Source organism: Desmodus rotundus, chromosome 2, assembly GCF_022682495.2.
Source record: "Desmodus rotundus isolate HL8 chromosome 2, HLdesRot8A.1, whole genome shotgun sequence".
Classification (NCBI taxonomy): Eukaryota; Metazoa; Chordata; class Mammalia; order Chiroptera; family Phyllostomidae; genus Desmodus; species Desmodus rotundus.
The window spans coordinates 146489066-146507583 of record NC_071388.1 but is presented as its reverse complement, the minus strand read 5'-3'; the positions used below and the strand labels follow the sequence as shown (position 1 = coordinate 146507583).

The window sequence follows — 18518 nt, the reverse complement described above, 5'->3', positions numbered from 1 at the left end:
TGTGTGTTTCATGTAGATTGGACACATTGGAAATATAGCCAATTAAAAATATATAGTTTGTGATAGTTGAAAATTGTTTCAGGAAGCCATTCTTTTATAGGCTCATTCAGCCAGTATTTACAGAGCTGCTGCTAAGGACCAGGCACTGACCTCAGCACAGTGAAGGGTGTGGCCAGTATGGTTGAATCTCCCATGTGCTTTAATTGTCTTCTAATGGTGAGAGATTAAATTTGTCCAAATACACAGCTGTGATGTTAATAGCAGCCAGAACCAGACTGGGAAAAATAGGGAAGTTTACATACAGACTAAAAACTCTTAGTCACTTTGACATATTTGCTCTTTACACTGGTATTTTCTTGGTTTAAGTGACGGCATCCTTAGATGACTGGGCAAGATCAAGAGATTAGGTATTTTAAAAGCTTTGTTTTTTTTCCCCCCAAAATTAAGTATGTGGCAAGCCCTGACTTTGTATTACTGGATAAGTCGGTGCAAAAATACAACTTGTCCTCTGTATGTATTTAGTTTTGACTGTCAAGCTAGCTTTGTGCTCCCCTAATTGACTATACACTTGCAGGAGATAAACCTCTCTGAGAAAGAAGAAAGGAGTTGGTATATAGGCCAGATCTTGTTAGTTCTATAGTCCTTGTTTCCCTAACTCTGACCTCCATGTGACCCATGAAAAGTTCACCCAGATAACAGCTGTGATATCTGTAGCCTGGCAGTCTTATAGCCATATAGACTTCATTGTACTACAGAAAGAACAAGAAATTAGTGGAGCTGGGCATTTTATGGCTTGAATTTATTGCTTGCATATTATTTTAGCAACCATAAGATTGCTGCTGAATGCTACCGTTACCAAGGATTGGAAAATCCTGCTCTGTGATTGTTTAGTCCCTGAATTGAGACAACAGCCATTTTCCCCTTAAGCATTTATTTTCTTTTCCTTAGGCTTTCCCCTTCTAAATGTACTTCTTTTTCTCTTCCTTTTCATACTTTATCTGCTGTTTCCAACTGGGCTGCCTTTCCTCTGGCACTGGTGTCCGCAGGCAAAGCTGAGCTGTGCCTGCCTGCTTAGGCTGGCTGTGGGCACCTGAAATAGCAAAGGAAGGGGTGGAGTAGAGAACAAAGAGAAGGAGAGAGAAGGAGCCTTTGGCACTGCCTTGTCAGTTGCCTTCAGCCTGTTTGGCTTTCAGTTCCCATCACCTCCACCCAGTGTGTGGGCTGGTCTAGGCCTCACCTGCCGTCCTGATCATCACATCAGCCACTTTATTCCCACCCTGAGCTACTGTCGTCATGAGTTGAGCTGTGAGGAAGGATGCTTAGCCATGTTTTAAGTTTAGCCTTCCAAGGAAACCTCTAAGTTTAGCCTTCCAAGGAAGCCTCTAAGATTTTCTTCCCCTTTTCATTGTAGAAAGTAACAATATGTCTAACAGAAAAGACCTTTAGTGCTCCAGGCTTAGAGGATGAGGATGGTGTTTACTGAGCAATTACTAAGATCTAGTCACTGTTCTAATCATTTTATACCTACTAACTCATTTAATCCTCATGATAATTCCAGCGATTAGGTTCTGTTTTTGTCTTTCTCCTGCATTTCATCCTGCCTATGAGGGGAGCCCAGAATGGAGATCCTTGTCTGAACAGAGAGTAAATGGACACAGATCCAAGCAATCTTGGATTGGTTCTATAATACTTTTTAAATGAAAAATGAATACATGCCAGTGTTTCTACTGTCTACTGTTTTTATTGTTTCTATTGAAATGACGTCATTGTTTCAGCTTATTGGTGCTACTAGATTATTTCTTGAGAAAATAGTATTCCCAATATCCCCCTTTTATACAGAAAAAAAATCTTTCAAATGAACGGGAGGGGTTTTTAGTGCTAGAGAGAAAGGAAAAATTTTAATGACAAATCTCAACACCTAGAAGTAAATTGCTATCTTCACTGAGGTTTCCTAATAATTTGCACAATTTTTTTTCTCAGCAAAACCTGAAGAAGAAATGGGTGGAGTTCAGAACTCTGCAGTTACAGGAACAGCGCCTGCTTCATGGTAAATATGATTTCCTGTTCAGAAACCACACTAACATTTTACCCTTTCAGTATTTCTGCCTCTAAGTGGCTTTGAGATTATCATCATTACAAGAAAAAATTGTCTGCCATGGATAAAGAATACCAGGTTGTGTTTTTTTGTAATGAAACATATAATGAAATGTATATATTTAGAGGAGAATAAGTCAAGTCACATCCCCTCCTCCATACACACAACACTTGTGCACATGAAACCATGCATACACACACCTGTGTGCCCACATTTGCAAGAGTCACCTGGAGATTCTAGACGAGCAGTTGGAACAATTGCCTGATTTCAACAGGTGAATGAAATTCCTGAGCAAGCTCGTGGCTCAGGGGCTTGAGAGTTCTGAGAAACTCTTGAGCTGGAATGATAGCACACTTCTGAAGCAGAGCTCCTATCATTTGTTCAAATTGTGTAGTTTACATTGGTGGAGAGAAATGCTCCTTCATGGCCTCCAAACCCAAGACAGAAATGTGAATGGTCATTATAACAGTAAATTCTTGGTTATTTCTATGTGTACAATCTAAAAGGAAGAGGTGAATTTAAAATTTTTGATTTGACATTAGCTATGTGAATAGTGTAACCGGAAGAATGAACTTATATATATAAATAATTCATTGAAACCACTAGCTAAGTGGGTGTAAAATATAGGTTTTATTTTCTTCATATAATACCATGCCTACAATCACTATTTATAACCTAGGTGTCTGTCAACATGAAAATCTGTTTACAGAAAAAGATACATTTAATTTTTAATTAGACACTAATGTATGTCTTGGAGGTTTGTGTTGAAGTTGTTTTTTAATCAAACATATGTATGAGCTATTTCTCTTTTTATGTATTTAACTTATTTTAAAAATTCATAATAGATATTTTGGGGGGTGTGAAGATTGCTAGCAAGACAGAGGTGCAACATTTATCTACCTCTTGGATTCCTGTAGACTTGAAGGTTTGGAAAAACTTTGCTTCCACTTCTGAGCATTCTGGAGTAGAGATGGGCTTCGTTCTGGGAGTCTATAGGAATGGCCTTGTAGAGATGAGGTCCTTAGTTCAGAATCAAGGAGACTGACTCCTCATGAAGCCATTGCTGTACATGTTTTTTGAGAGATTGAAGGAGTTCTTCTTTAGTTTAGTTTTTTCTAGACCTAGAATAAATATTCAGGGCATGATTCTACAAAACAGTTGCTCTCTAATCAACTCATTGCAAGATGAAATAAAGTAGATTGTATTAACAAAAAGGAAAAAAAATATGATTAGTCACTGAGCGCTGGTCATTCTCCACCCTGCAGATCAAAAGGAAAATAAAGTCTCCTTTTACACTGTCAGCCAAGGACACAGGAGAGCAGCAGTAGAAATAATCAACACAAAGTGGAACTGTTTCTGAATGAGCAGTGTTCTATTACTTTTCTTGAAGTAGTCGAAGTCTAATTGCAGTCATCCTTGGCATCCATGGAGGATTGGGGCCAGGATCCACCCCTGTGGATACCCAAATCTGAGGATGCTCCAGTACCTTCTACAAAATGCTGTAGAATTTGCATACAACATATATTTATATATATGCTCCAGCAGGGTATGCCTATATTCACTTCATTTATGTGGGTTCAGTATAGTGCTTGGTGCAATGGCACATTCAAGTTTTGCTTTTTGAAACTTTCTGGAATTATTTTTTTCTCCAACATTTTAGATCTGTGACTCGAATCCAGGGGGCTTTCTCAGGCCAGTATTACAGACACTCCCCTTCCTTTTAGCAGTATACCAGCCAGTGTAGAAGCACGAGAGGACAGGATGTTAGCATGCAATCAAAATTTAAGTTTGGAGAACCCAGACGTAGGTTGTGAAAACATTCAGCTAAGCAGATAAAATTCAGTTTCTTCAAATGACTTAATACTTTTTGAGGGCAGGGCTGTTCTCTGGGTACAGCACCATTCCAGAGCATTCAAATATTACAGATTCTAATAAGAAACTTGGAGTGTTGAGGTTGGATGATATCCTTTCTGTTTTAAGCACCTTTAAATTCTCTATAATGAACATACAGGTTCAGGTTTTATAACTGTGTTTCCCCTACACTTCAAATGATACTATAATAACTTTACAATTGTTAAAAGATAGTAGTTAAAAATCAGAGGAAATAAATGGAGAAAATCCATAAGACATCATTTCCCCAAGGATATTCTCTGGAACCCCATTTCTGTAAATTTTAGTCAAAGGTTGAAGAGTCACTTCAGTTTAAGGAATGCTCCTTTTAGAAATGCACAGGTCACACTGGCAGAGAGTCAGAAGAACTGAACTGCTCTCATATGAAGACCCTTGTTTAAGTTTATTTAATCTAGCATCACCATTTTCCTGATCATAGAACCCTTTTCCACGGCAGGTTCGCCAGGAACAATAGTTCGGGGAATCCTCCCATAAGGTTATCAGATGGCCTCATCACCAGTCACTCACTCCTGCAAGTCAGGCTCAGTGAAAACTATTATTTGCCGTTACTATTTCTTATACCCTTTGAAGGGAAACTGGTATATTTCCTTGTAGGAAGTGATGGCAGAGCCATCCCACAGCAGACTTTGTTTTCTGCATTCCAGGTGACGCAGCTAACTGCCCAAGTTTGGACAACATGGACACGGATGAATCACTTTTGTTTGGGAACTTGCCCGGGTCAGGCCCAGCGCCCCCGGACCGCCACCGCTTGTCCAGTGAGAGCAGCTGTAAGAGCTGGCTGAGCTCGCTGACGCTGGACAGCGAGGACGGCTACCAGACGTGCGTGTCGGAGGACTCCAGCAAGGGCGCCTTCAGCCGGCAGACGAGCACGGACGACGAGTGCTTTCTCCTCAAGGATGGGGACGATTTTCTGAAGAGGTCATCTTCGAGGAAGAACCGGAACATTAGCACCGCCAGCAGTGGGTCCATGTCCCCCTTGTGGGAGAGCAACTTCTCAAGCATGTTTGGGACCCTGCCCCGAAAAAGCAGAAAGGGCAGTGTCCGGAAACAACTCTTGAAATTCATCCCTGGCCTTCACCGCCCTGTGGAAGAGGAAGAGAGTCGCTTCTGACAGGCTGGGATGCCTTCCCTATGAGCTTATTTCATAAATATTTCTGGACTTCTCTAGGTCAACTCCACCCAGCTGAGTGGGAAAGTGCAAATGAATTGCAAAACCGACCTCCCATTTCATGGCAATAGTGACCTTTATTTAAAGTTTTTCTATCATTACTTTTGCTTCTTGATTTTTCAACCAGAACAGCTCAAGCTGTAAGCAGACAGTAAGGAAATAAAGTTGTAAGTAGATAAAATGACAAACTAGCACAAGTGCTTGCTCATTCTAATGCTGCCTGTGAAGGCGAGAGTAATATTTATTTTGTAGATTGTCCATGTGAAAAATTGAGAACTTTGGAGTCAAGTGTAAATAAGAGAATGACAACATAATTATTTGGAATACCTTCTGTAGATTAATAGGTAGGTATCAAAACTTATGTTAGCTTAAACTCAGTAAACTCTGGGGAGGTTTAAAAATAGGCAATTTTGAATGTTTCTGTTGAAATTTATCAAGGATTGTAAACAAAGATGATCATCAGCCCTTTTCACATCCACTGTGGAAATAACGCAGGAACTATATTTAAAATGAGGATTTAAGTTTCATGAGATCCATGGAAAGAAATTGTCTAAGGTGGGTGCAGAGGAAGATTATTATAAAGTTTTTTTTAAATAGGTAGCCTAAAGAAAATGGATGGGAATGGTATTCTTACTCAATTCACTTTTTATTGTGCCTAAATATTGATGACAAGAATAGACCTCTCAAGATCTTACAGCTTTGTGATATTTTTAAAAAACAAATCTAAAATTTGAAAACTTAGAGTCAAGAAAGGTTTTTCCTCCCGTAGATTTTTTCACCTTACTCCTCAGTTTATATATGTATTTTAAATAGTAATTGCTTTAACACTCTCTAGCCTATTAATTATGTTGGTATGACATTACTTCTAGCAGTCAATCACATTTTTATTCAATGCTCGTTAAAGTCCATAATTTTTCTCTTCTGGTGATACAGCTGCTCATATACTCCATATACTCCAGAGCAGGTAAACCAGACAATGCAGCAAGTAGGCCTTCCTGGCTTTAAGTTGTGTGTGTGTGCACGCACACGCATGTTTGGGAGAAACACAGACATCTCACAGCTGACTTTGAGTAGAACTGCTACACTTAAACAAACTGAGTGAAGAGTGAGTCATTTGAGAAAAAATGGAGGAGAGGGTAAGGGAGCCTGTAGGGTAAGAAATAAATAATAAAATAAAAATGAAAGAAATTTATAACTGAGACCTGCTCTCTTAATTCTTTGAACTCAGAAACATCCTGTGGGCTCTGCTTGAGAATCACTGATATGAAAAGCAGAGCGCACCACATTTCACAGAACAATAGCAGTCCTGCCTGCCGTTTACGGAGTGCCCAGTAGGTGAAAAATGATTTTCATGTGATCCCTGAAATAACCGTGTAGATAGGGGTTAGGCATACAGATAAAGAAGCAGAAATTCGGAGAAATTCCCCTGGCCAGTGTCAGGGCTGAAATTGGAAGCCAGTTCTTCCTGGCTCTAGCCTGTTATCTTTGTCTCCCTAGATATTATTTACTCTTTTGCCGGTTATGTGTAGTTATCACCACAGGCCACAGGACTCCCCACCCCCCACCCCTGCAAGAATACATAAAATGTGCAATTGTAGATACTGCTTGGACTAAGGATATTGTCTTTGGTAAAGAGGAAAACAGACACACATTTAGGGTGATTCTCCTGGTCTCCATAAACAAGTTTTCCAATATAGGCACATTTATAACTGTGTGGTGAGCAATACATTTATTTTCAACAAAGGCTTGCACATGGGTTGTGCTGACTGATAGTGCTTATTTCTTATCATAGACTAGAATTATCATGTTAAAGATACGCTTGCATGAATACAGCATTTTCTGTTAATCCTACTTCATGGAGTTCAGGGGGAAGAAATATCACATATATTTGAAGAAAGATGACTTTAAAGTCTTCTACAATGTGAACAATGATTTGAGAACTACCCCAGGTCTGGGAGAGCAGACCACAGGTCACTTACTTTTCTTGTGGCTTTTAGTACTGAATGTAGTGCAATGCTTGTTTCTTATAGCAAACAGCAAGCCCAAGGAGGCACAGGAAGGGGGCAGAGCCAGTTCCGCTATAGTTTGTGATACAAAGAATTAGTGTCAAGAGTTAGCTTTGTTCTGGAAATAAAGAAAAGCACTTTTTAAACCAAAGTACAGGAAAGAAGGGTATGACAAATTTTGTGTGTTCACAAGTTGTGAGAAAACTAGCTATTTAGTGGAAATGTGGGTAAATTTTCACAAAATAATTTTTCAGACTCAATGTGGTCTCAATAGGGCTTTGGCTTTCATTTCTCTGATCTGATGCAACAATGACTCACTTTGATGCAATTTGCCAAGAAAAGAATTGAAAAGTGAAGTGTTTTTTTAACCCCCAAACTTGTCATATATGTAAGGCTGGTGAATTTCATTAATTGATGATTTGTTATGGAAATGCATGTTCTAGGACAGCACTGCTAAACCAGATTTGAATCATGGATATTGGAAATTGCTTTGGTCATGTGGTTAAAGGAGCATCACCATGTCAAACAGGTGGAAATTATATTTTTTGAGATAAAATTTTATTCATCACTTTGTACTTTGTAATACTTTTATGTCTTAGTTGCTTGATGCAAACAGTATTAAAATTATCATTTGTGCTGAGGAAATCAAATGTGGACACAGTTTATGTGCACTGATCATAAAGCATAAGTATTTATGGATGTATATAATCCAAGGACAGTAAATAACACATAACAATGATTGAATTCTTTAGATCACAAAATTGCTGGTAATTTATATCCATTTCCTACAGAACTATGGGCAATAAAAAGTTTGTTATGGTTCTGAAATAAAGTATGCTATTGTTCCGTGTCAGACCTTTCTCTCTCTCTCTCTCTCTCTCTCTCTCTCTCTCTCTCTCTCTCTCTCTCTCATCTCTATCAGTAGCTCTTTCCCCACCTACCTTAAATGAAATGGTTGGTTTAAATGCAAATTTTTAAAAATCTAGGGTAAGCCCTGGCTGGTGTGGCTAAGTTGGCGGGGGTCTTCCCACAAACAAACATGTCAAAGTTGGATTCCTATCAGGGCACAGGCCTGGGTTGCGGGTTTAATCCTCGGTCAGGGTGCTTATGGAAGGCAATGGATCAGTGTTTCTCTCCCCCTCATTCTCTCTCCCTTCCCCTCTCTGTAAAAAATAAAATAAAATAAAAACTAAAAATCTGGGTTGAATGCTTGATACCTCTTTGAACCTCTTATAGTTCTCAGAAGGTACTGCCTATTATTTGAGGTTTTGCACTTACACTAGCTTTCTATTGTTATTTAACAAATTACTACAAACTTAGAGGCTTAAAACATTATCTCAAAGCCTGTGGGTCAGGAGTATGGGCAAAGAGTAGCTGGATCTTCTCAGTATCTCACAAGGCTGCAATCAAGGTGTCACCCAGGATTGAGTTCTTGCCTGGAGGATTAACTGGGAAAAGGATTTACTACTAAACTCCCTCTGGTTGTCAGAATCATTTTCTTGTAGCCATAAGATTCATAGCAGCTTGCTATAAAACCAACAGTGGAAGCAAAGACTGCAAGCAAGACAAACTCTTAAATAATAGCAGTGTAACTACAGGAGTGGCATCCCATCACTTCTGCCACATAGCAGAACATAACTGTAGAGGGACAGCCTATTAGCTGCCAAAACTGCAGAGGGACAGCCTATTAGCTGCCACGTCCTCTTTGTCAGCTACAGGAAGCAAGGATTAGGCAATGGCATGAATATCAGGAGGTGGAGATCAGCACCATCCAAGGAGTTCACAAATTTGATAATATAAAGATAATAAGTGTCTCTAAACTTTTTTGAGTAAAAATAAATGCAAACAAAATATAACCAGAGACATTGAAGTTAAGAACAATCTAACAATAGCCAGAGGGGAGGGGGGAGGGGACAGTGGGGAGAAGGGTTTTCAGGAACTACTATAAAGGACACATGGACAAAACCAAGGGGGTGGAAGCAAGGGAGGGAGGTGCGTTTGGTTGAGGTGGGTGGCAGTGGTGGGGAGAAAATGCAGACAACTGTAACTGAACAACAATAAAGTAATTAAAAAAATAAATGGTAAATGTTACCATTTTAAATTGTTCTATAAAGAAATGGCGAGATTATAGATCTTTGAAATTAAATAACCTGGTCAAGATTGTATAACTAGCCAAAAAGCTGAGTAGGAAACTGAATCCAGATCTGTTAATAACTCCCAACTTTGTCTTCCAGTGCATGAAATGACAGAAGATCTTAAGAGAATATTAAAGAACATATAGGCATGACCCCTAGACAAAGATAACAATGGTGTGGTGACGGCCAGAGGAAAGGGGGGGTGAGGGGGAAGGAGAGGTGGGCAAAGGGGAGGGAAATGGGAACCTCTAGAATAGTGTATACAATAAAAATAAAGTAAAAAAAGAAAAAAAAGAATATTAGGGTTTAGTTACTTGCTTTCAAATACTGCTCAGGGAATCTGAATGTATAGTGATTGGCATGCTGGACTTTATCGTTTCTATATTAGTGTGTCTTTATGAGCAGAAGACAGGAATTCCAAAAAAACAAACAAAATGAAACTCATAATCAAAATTACAAAGCATAAAAGGAAATGAATTATGATGAGCAAAGGTCTGGAGATATGGCAAATAACAGAACTGTCATAACTTAAGAAATAAAGCAGTTTGAACAAATACAAAACATAGGAACAAAGAATAGAGATTTATCCTTTATTCCTAAGAGAATAGAGGATAAATCTCTCAAAGCTTGATAAAGAACATCTACAAAAAACCTGATAGCTGATATCATAATAGTAAGAAACTGGATGCTTTCCTTCTAAGATCAGGTACAAACCAAGGATATCCTCTCCCTACTTCTATTCACCATTGCACTAGAAATCCTAGTTAATACACTAAGAGAAGGAAAGGAAATAAAAGGCATATAAGCTGAGAAGGAAGAAATAAAACTGTCTTTCTGTGCAAATGACATGGTTCTCTATGTGGCAAACCCTGAAGAACCAAAAACAACAAAAATCCTAGAACTAACAAGTAAGTATAGCAAGGTCACAAGATACAGATTATTATACAAAAGTCAAGTGATTTCTTGTATACTAGCAATGAACAACTATGATTTGAAATTAAATAATGCCATTTACCCTCAAAATGAAATACTTAGATACAATCAATATGTATGTGTGTGTGTGTGTATGCAGGATCTATGTAGGGAAATCACTAAAACTGATGAAATGAATATAAGAAAATCTAAATAAATAAATAAATAGATACTCTGTGATCATGGATTGGAAGATTCAGTAGTTAAGATGTCAGTTCTCCCTAACTTAACCTATAGATTTAGTAAAATGCTAATAAAAATACCAGCAAACTATGTTGTAGATGTTGACAAACTGATTCTAAATTTTTTATGGAAAGGCAAAAGACCTTATATAGCCAATGTAAAACTGGAAGAGGAGAAGGTGGAAAAAGAGGTTGGAGAAATCACAATGCCCACTTTCTAGACTTTCAATAAATCTACAAACTTAAGGCAGCATGGTTTGGCAAAAACAAATAGATATGTAGATATTTGACACATAACAGAGTGCTTTGAAATAGACCCACGTAAATATAGTCAGTGACTGATCTTTGACAAAGGAGTAAAAGCAGTTAAATGAAGAAAGGATAGGGTTTTCAACAAATGATTCTGGAACAATTGGACATCCATATGCAAAACTTTACACATTTCACAAAATTAACTCAGAGTTGAATCATAGACTTATATGTAAAACATACAATTATAAGACTTCTAGAAGAAAACATAGGAGAAAGTCTAGATGTCATTGGGATTTGGTGATGAATTTTTAGAAACACTGAAAGTATGATTCATGAAAAAAAAGTTGATAGATTGGACTTTATTAAAATTTAAAACTTCTGCTTGGAGAAAGATACTTTTAAGAGAATCAAAAGAAAAGTCACAGACTGGATAAAATATTTGCAAAACACACTTGTAAAAGAACTTGTATTCAAACTATGAAAAGAAACTTTAAAATAAAAAAACACAAACAACCTAATTAAAATATGTTCAAAAGATCTGAATAAACACAACTCCAAAGGTGATAGATACATAGATGACATAGATGGTGAATACGTTCAATAAAGAGCTCAAAATCATTTGCCACTGGGAATTTTTAAATTAAAACAACAGTGAGATATTACTATGTGGCTATTAGGATGACTAAAATCTCAACAACAACAAGAAAGCTGTGTATACCAACTGCTGGCAAAGATGCCAAGCAATAGGAAAGCTCTTCCATTGTTGTGGCAATAAAAAACAGTGCAGCCACTTTGGAAGACATTTTGGCAGTTTTTTACAAAGTCATATGGTTAGTATGATATAGCAGTCATGGTCCTAGCTATTTACCTAACTGATTTGAAAACTTATTTTCACACAAAACCCACACACAAATATTTGTATCAGCTTTATTTATAATGACCAAATATTGGAAACAACTAAAATATCCCTTAATAGGTTAATGAATAAACAAACTGTGGTATATCCATACAATAGGATATTACTTAATCACTAAGAAATGAGCAATCAAGCCAGGAAAAGACATGATAAATCTTAAATACTTGCTGCTAAGTGAAAGAAGCTAGTCTGAAAGGGCTTTGTATTGTATGATTGCATTCATATGACATTCCAGAGGAGATAATACTATAGAATAGTAAGGAAACCAGTTGTCTTCAGGGGTTTGAGTGTAGGGTAGAGTGGTGTGTGTGTGTGTGTGTGTGTGTGTGTAGAAGGTTAAATAGATGGAACACTGGCAAGTTTTACAGAGTTGTCTTGGTCTGCAGGGGCTACTGAAACAAAATATTGCAGAATGAGTGGCTTGAACAACAGAAATTTATTTTCTCACAGTTTTGGAAGCTAACTGCCTAGCAGAATCTTTGGGTTAAGGATGGTCATTTGGAGACAAAATAGCCATTTGAAAGCCAGGAAGAAAAATCTCACCAGAAACTGAACTCTGTTGGAAATTTGATCTTGGACTGGAACCCGAATGAGCATCCAGATCTGTGAGAAGGTAAGTTTCTGTTGGTGAAGCAATCCAGTCTGTGGTGTGTTATGGCAGCGTATAAGGACTGAGAAAAGAGTGGTAAAACTATTGTGTATATTGTAATCATGGATACATAACCCTATGCATTTGTGAAAACCTATAGAACTTTGTGGTACAAAGCATGACTCTTAATATATGCAAATTACCAAAACCCACTTAGTAGGTTGGGGGAATCCCAGGATGGAATGCAAAATGTGAAAAAACAAACTAACTGTATTACTAATTATGAAACAACCTACTTAAGAAAGTAGAAGGAAAAGGAGCTTAGCTAAGTAACTTTGAAAATGATTAGAGTCTTAAACATAAACATTGTACTCTATTAGAAAAGTTGTTTCCCATGGGGTTCCAGTTAACCATTCTGATCCTATTTTACCTCTATATTGGAATTCAACTGTTGGTAAATGAATGATTGATGATGGGAGCTAGGTTTTTATTGTTGGAGTGGGAGTTGACAAGCAAGGGGAGAGGCTAGAATAATCCATATGGAAATGGATTAGAGTTGAAAACATTAGCGTGCATTCAATATTATTTTAATGTAGATACAGATTACATAGAAAAATATCTGTAAATATGTTATATATATGGGATAATAAACACACATATATTAATTTGTTCTGTCAGCTGAGAAGTCTTAGAAGCATTGATACCCTAGTAGCAATGAGTACTCCTAACAACAAGATTTTGGTTTCTAATTCTACTCTCCAATAAAAGAAACAAGGGTTCCTTGGAGAAATGACGGATTCTATGACTGGGGCATAAAATGTACAAGAAGAGCATGGAGTATTTTGTAGTGCCAGAATATAAGGAAGCATTTAAAAAACAAAAACAAAACAAAATCTCACAATGATGGGGATATAGCAAAGGGACACAGAAGCCAACTGAATGAGCATCCAATGGCCATGTATGCCACAGTTTGAGCAACAAAATAAATAAAAGAGCATTAGATCATAACCCAAATATAACATAAATATCCATGCATGAGTCCATGTATAATAATATAAATAAATGACTGAATAAATAATAAATGGGGTGAAGAGACAAATCTCCTATGCAGAAGAATTCCAAGTAAGTTTTGTAGATACTGCACCCTCAAGGAGATGGAGTATAGTTCCCCATTACTTAAACATGGTGGCTTCTTTCCATGAAGTGCAGCATAGAAAGGAGAGAAAGAAGGTACCTCTACAGCAGAGATACCCAACAAACACTATTTCAGCCAGGTGATCAAGGTCAACATCAACAGTGACAGGTCATGCTGATAATGTATATTTGATATGATGTAGAGAGAATGGCACTTTATGTCTATGGTCTTCCTTCCTAAGCCCACACCTGTGTCTAATAACAAGAAAATATCAGACAAATCACAAGAGAAAATCTACAAAATACCAACCAGTGCTTCTTAAAACTGTCAAGGTCATCAAAACAAGTGAAGTCTGAGAACTGTTATAGCCAAGAGAAGCCTAGGTAGACACGATGCCTAAATATAATGTGGTGTTTTGAAAGGCATCTTGGAACAGAAAAGGACATTAAGTAAGAAAAATTATTAATAAATCATGGACTTCAGTTAATAATAATGTATCAATATGGCTTCATTAATTATAACAAATGCACCATACTAATATAATAGGGGAAACTGAGTGCAAGGTATACGGAACCCCTCTGTACTATCTTTACAAATTTTTTGTAAATCTAAATCTTTTCCAAATAATAAAGTTTATTAAAACTAAGGACATGGAAGCTGATTAAAGATAATAAAAAGAAGTAATAGAAACCATAGTGGAGTAAAATATATTAATATAAATTGGAGAATTTAAATAAACATAAATATATTTTTATTACAAATATATTGTCTTGAAATTAAATTTTAATGAGTGGAACAACACATGATACATACATATTGAAAAATTTGTGAACTGAAAGATATAGGAAATTATCTTAATGTAGAGAGAAATAAAAAGAGAGTGAAAGTATTAAAACAGGTTAAGAGTGTGGAGAAGAGAATGAAAAGGTCCAGTACACATCCAATGGACATTCTTGAAGGATGGAAAGGTGAGAGGGAGAAGGAGAACATGAGAGAGAGGTAATATTTGAAGAATCGATGATTGAGAATTAGCAGGATTGATAGAAACCCATGCATTGTTATAGTCAGAAAATTTATGTCTTGAGCTGGGAAAATAAAAATAAGGCTATACTCATGCATTATAGTAGAACCATGAAAAGCTTAAGTCAATGACAAAATCTTAAAAGCTACCAGAGAGGAAAAACAGATTAAAATGAACAATAATGATGCTGACAGAATCAAGTTTCTAAATGTGTAACAGTGAGGAGGAAACCTACCACTACTAAATTCCTCCTGGTAATGAATGCCATTTTGTGATATATTTTGTGAGATTGTCTACTAGCCTTTCCTATGTGCACAACTTAACTCACTACTGGTGGCATGCTCAATTCTCCTTTATATATATATGCACATACTAGATAAAGAAAATATTTATTAAAGGGACAAGATTTTTGGTGGGCAAACGAGTACAAATGTTCAATTTTTTTTTTGGTTTCCTTAATCATCCAAAAGTCAATGAATGATTTTGAACCAATTCTGATCAGTGGGACCTGTGTTAGAAACTCAAAACAAATAAAAATCCCTCATGACAATACTTAAGAGTTCTGTCAGAAGACAAATACTTATATTAGAGTCTGGTAAATTCTAAAGTAAAGATATGCAATATAGCCCTGGCCATGTGGTTCATTGGTGGGAGCATTGTCCTCTACACCAAAAGTTTGCAAGTTTGACCTTGGTCAGGGTACATACTGAGGTTGTAGGTTAGATCCCTGGTTAGGGTCCATACGGGATGCAACCAATCAATGTTTCTCTCTCCCATCAATGTTTTTCTCTCTCTCTCTCTTACTTCCTCTCTCTCTCTCTCTCTAAAAATCCTTACAGATCCTGAAATAAGACAGCTTTCTGGAGGATCCAAGATGGTGGCAGAGTAGCTGGCAGCTCCGTTCATCTCCTCAGACATTGACTAGATTTGAAGTCAGAACACAGAGCAGAAAGTGAGTGAAAGCATCTGTGAGTGAGCATGTCCACAGACGAGAAAGTGGGGACTGAGCAGAAGTACGCAGGAACCAGACAGCCAGTGGGGAACCCAAGCGTGCTGATGGCCTGGGCTTTCTAAACAGACCACCACAGCTGCCCAGCCCAGCATGCTGGCTGCACAGAGTTGGGGAAGCTGTACATCAGCTCAGGACCCATGAGCTACTGGGGTGGTGAGAGAAGGCCTGGGAGGTACAGGCTCTGGAAACAGCATGGCAGGACCAGGCATGCCCACGGCTGAAAATCTCTGAAGGGAGAGGGGTTAGCACCCGCCACTACATTGTGTACTGTATATGCTACATTGTGTTAGAGGTTAGAGTGTAGCCGTGAGGCTCTTCCCAAGGCCATTTGGGGAAGATTCAGAGAGAAACTCTATCTAAAACTGTCAGAGGCTCTGAAAGGGGTGGCCAGCCCTGACTATGAGAGACTGTGTTTTGGGGGGAGAGGGAGCACGGGGAGACTAGAATCCCCAGAGACCAGTGCTAGAGAGTGGGAACCATACAGAAACTCTTTTAAAAGGTGAGTTGAGGCAAGTCCCAAGGCTTGGCAGGGCCACAGGTTCATACACCTATGCATGCAGGAGGGGCACAGCGGCTTTGCTAACCGAAAACTCAAGAGGCAGAGAATACAATGAAGGAAGGGAATGATCTGACCCAGCATGACTCTGGAGGAGAGGGCAGCTTAGAGTGGAGAATTTGGGACAAACCTCCTGTGAGAGAGCCGCAGGCTCAGCTCTGGAAGGCAGGAGCTGAATGCCTGAGATTTGCTCTAGCCAGCCAGAACCTTTCACAGACAAACCCAACCCCTACCTGTAGGATTACAGACTCTGGCTTGGTGAGGCCCGGCTCAGGAATTTCCTGCTGTGTACATTTCCTTAGGGGAAAGAAGAAAAAGCACTGATAGGGCCCTTCTTTAGACACTACTCTCCAGCCACTACACGCTACACAGCTCCTTAGGCCCCAATTTACTAAACCCAGCAGAGTGGAGAAAATAGAGACGGGCACAACAGGGCATTATCTTCTCTCCTGCAAAGCTGTTTAACATTGATTTCATGTCCTTCACGTCTGGGCATAATATAGCACCAGGTTTTATAATATAGTTTATTTCAAATCTCACATATTGCTCTTCTCTTCTCTTACTCCATACCTTCCTTCCTCTCTCTTCATATTTTTGTTTTAAATTCTATCTTCTCTCTTGCTATGACTGTTTCTATTTTGCACTCTTACTATTGCTACCCCTCCAGCCTCTCAAGACCATTTGTGATTGTCATTAGTCATCTCACATTCTTTCTCCCATTCTTAAAATATATTTATTCTCTCTCCATCTTTATCAATCCTTGCTTGTGGTTTGTGGATAAGTGGTTGTTGTTACAGCTCTTCAATCTTATTTCTAGATAGTGAGTATCTTTGTATTGCAAATCTCAAATTTCACTATTCCCTTCTCCTATTCCATTTTTTGTGCCTTCCTCCTACCCTTTTCTTTTTTTTTTCATTTTAAACATCAATTTTTCCCCGTCTTAGCTTGATTTTCATCCTGCACTCTTAGTATTCCTTCTCCCTTTATCCTCTCAAAATAACTTCTCTTTCCTTTACACATTTCTTAAGCTCTTCTGTCTTTCCTTTTGCCCTCTTATTCCCATCCCACTTATATAATTCTTAGCTCATTGGTTGTTGATATTTCTGTGGTGGAGCAATTTCTGCAGTTTGGTCCATATATATATAATCTTTTTGTTGTGGTTGTCAGTTTCCCTCTCCCTCTCTCTCTCTCTCTCTATATATATATATATATATATATTCCCCCTCTCTCTCTAGAGAAAGAATATATGTAATATATAACTATCTATATATATAGAGAGAATATAAATATAATATATACAATATATAATATGTTTATTTTTTAATTTTGGTTTTAATACCTAATAATATATGCTTCACTTCTCTTACTCCATTCCACCTTCCCCCCTCCCCTTTTTAGTTATTAAGTAAATTTTATTTTCTTTCCCATTTTTCTTTGTCTCTATTCCCTACTCTTCTTATTGCCCCTCCCTCTACCCTCACAAAATATCTTTTCTTTCAGCTAGTCCTCTCATATTTGTTTTTCCTTTCTTATAATAGTCTTAATCTCTTTACAACTTTATTAATATTGGGTCATTTACTGTTGACATTGTAATTGCGGGTAGGGTTTATTTTTGCAGGTGTGAGTCTCTTTCTTGGGCTGTTTGGTTTTTGTTCTGGCAGCACCTGTAAAACAGTATACAAGACGTGGAGGGAGGAGTGACTCTCAGTCAGTCAGCTGGAGGGAAGAACCCACCAAAGAAGACCCAAGAACAACCAAAACCCAGTTACAACCAGAGAACCCACATAAAAGGCATAAAGGGCAGTGCAGCAGCATCAAGCTCAGGTGATCAACAGAGCACCACTGAGTCCCACACGTCTCCTACCACAGAAGATCACGCCATGAAGACAGGAACTCAAAGTAGAGCAATATAACAAACCAAAACAAATGAGAAGAGTCACCTAAAATGGGAAGACAAAGAAATAACCCCAAATCAAAATGAAGGAAGGAATAAAGACTGATAAATGAAATGGAGGCAACCAAACTATTAGACATTGAGTTCAAAAATAATGGTTATAAAGATGCTCAAGGAGCTCAGTGAGAACTTCAGGGAATTCCAGCGAACATTCAAGAAACTTACTGCAAACTGCACCAGCATGAAAAAGTACATAGGAACTATCAATGAGATCCAGGAGGAAATGAAAAATACAATATATGAAATGAAAAACAAAGTGGAAGGAATTAAAATCAGGTTAGATAAAACAGAGGATCAAATCAGTGAGCTGGAGGACAAGATAGAAAAAATTCCCAGAGTGAAAAATAATAATAAAAAAAGACTCAAAAAGAACAAAAAGGGGTTAAGGGAGCTGCAGGACAACATGAAGTGTAATAACATCTGTATAATAGGAATACCATAAGGAGAAGAAGAAGATCAAGTGATAGAAAACCTGTTTGAAAAAGTAATGACAGAAAACTTCCCTAACTTGGTGAGAGAAAAAGTCATGCAAGTCTGGGAAGCACAGAGGTTCCCAATAAAGATAAACCAAAAGAGGCCGACTCCAAGACATATCCTGATTAAAGCAGCAAAAT

At 37.9% G+C, this 18518-nt stretch overlaps 1 protein-coding gene across 6 annotated transcripts in view; it reads left to right on the top strand.

Annotated features, from left to right (window-relative positions):
* The window catches only part of CYTIP (cytohesin 1 interacting protein), a 64764-nt gene extending 56731 nt beyond the window's left edge, over positions 1–8033 (top strand). For all 6 annotated transcript variants that reach the window (XM_045187430.2, XM_045187428.2, XM_045187427.2 and 3 more), the window contains 2 exons: positions 1981–2047; positions 4651–8033. In XM_045187430.2, the coding sequence (XP_045043365.2) occupies positions 1981–2047; positions 4651–5117 (534 nt within the window). In that variant the 3' untranslated portion in view covers positions 5118–8033. The remainder of the gene's footprint in view (positions 1–1980; positions 2048–4650) is intronic.
* The last annotated feature ends 10485 nt before the right edge of the window (positions 8034–18518 follow it).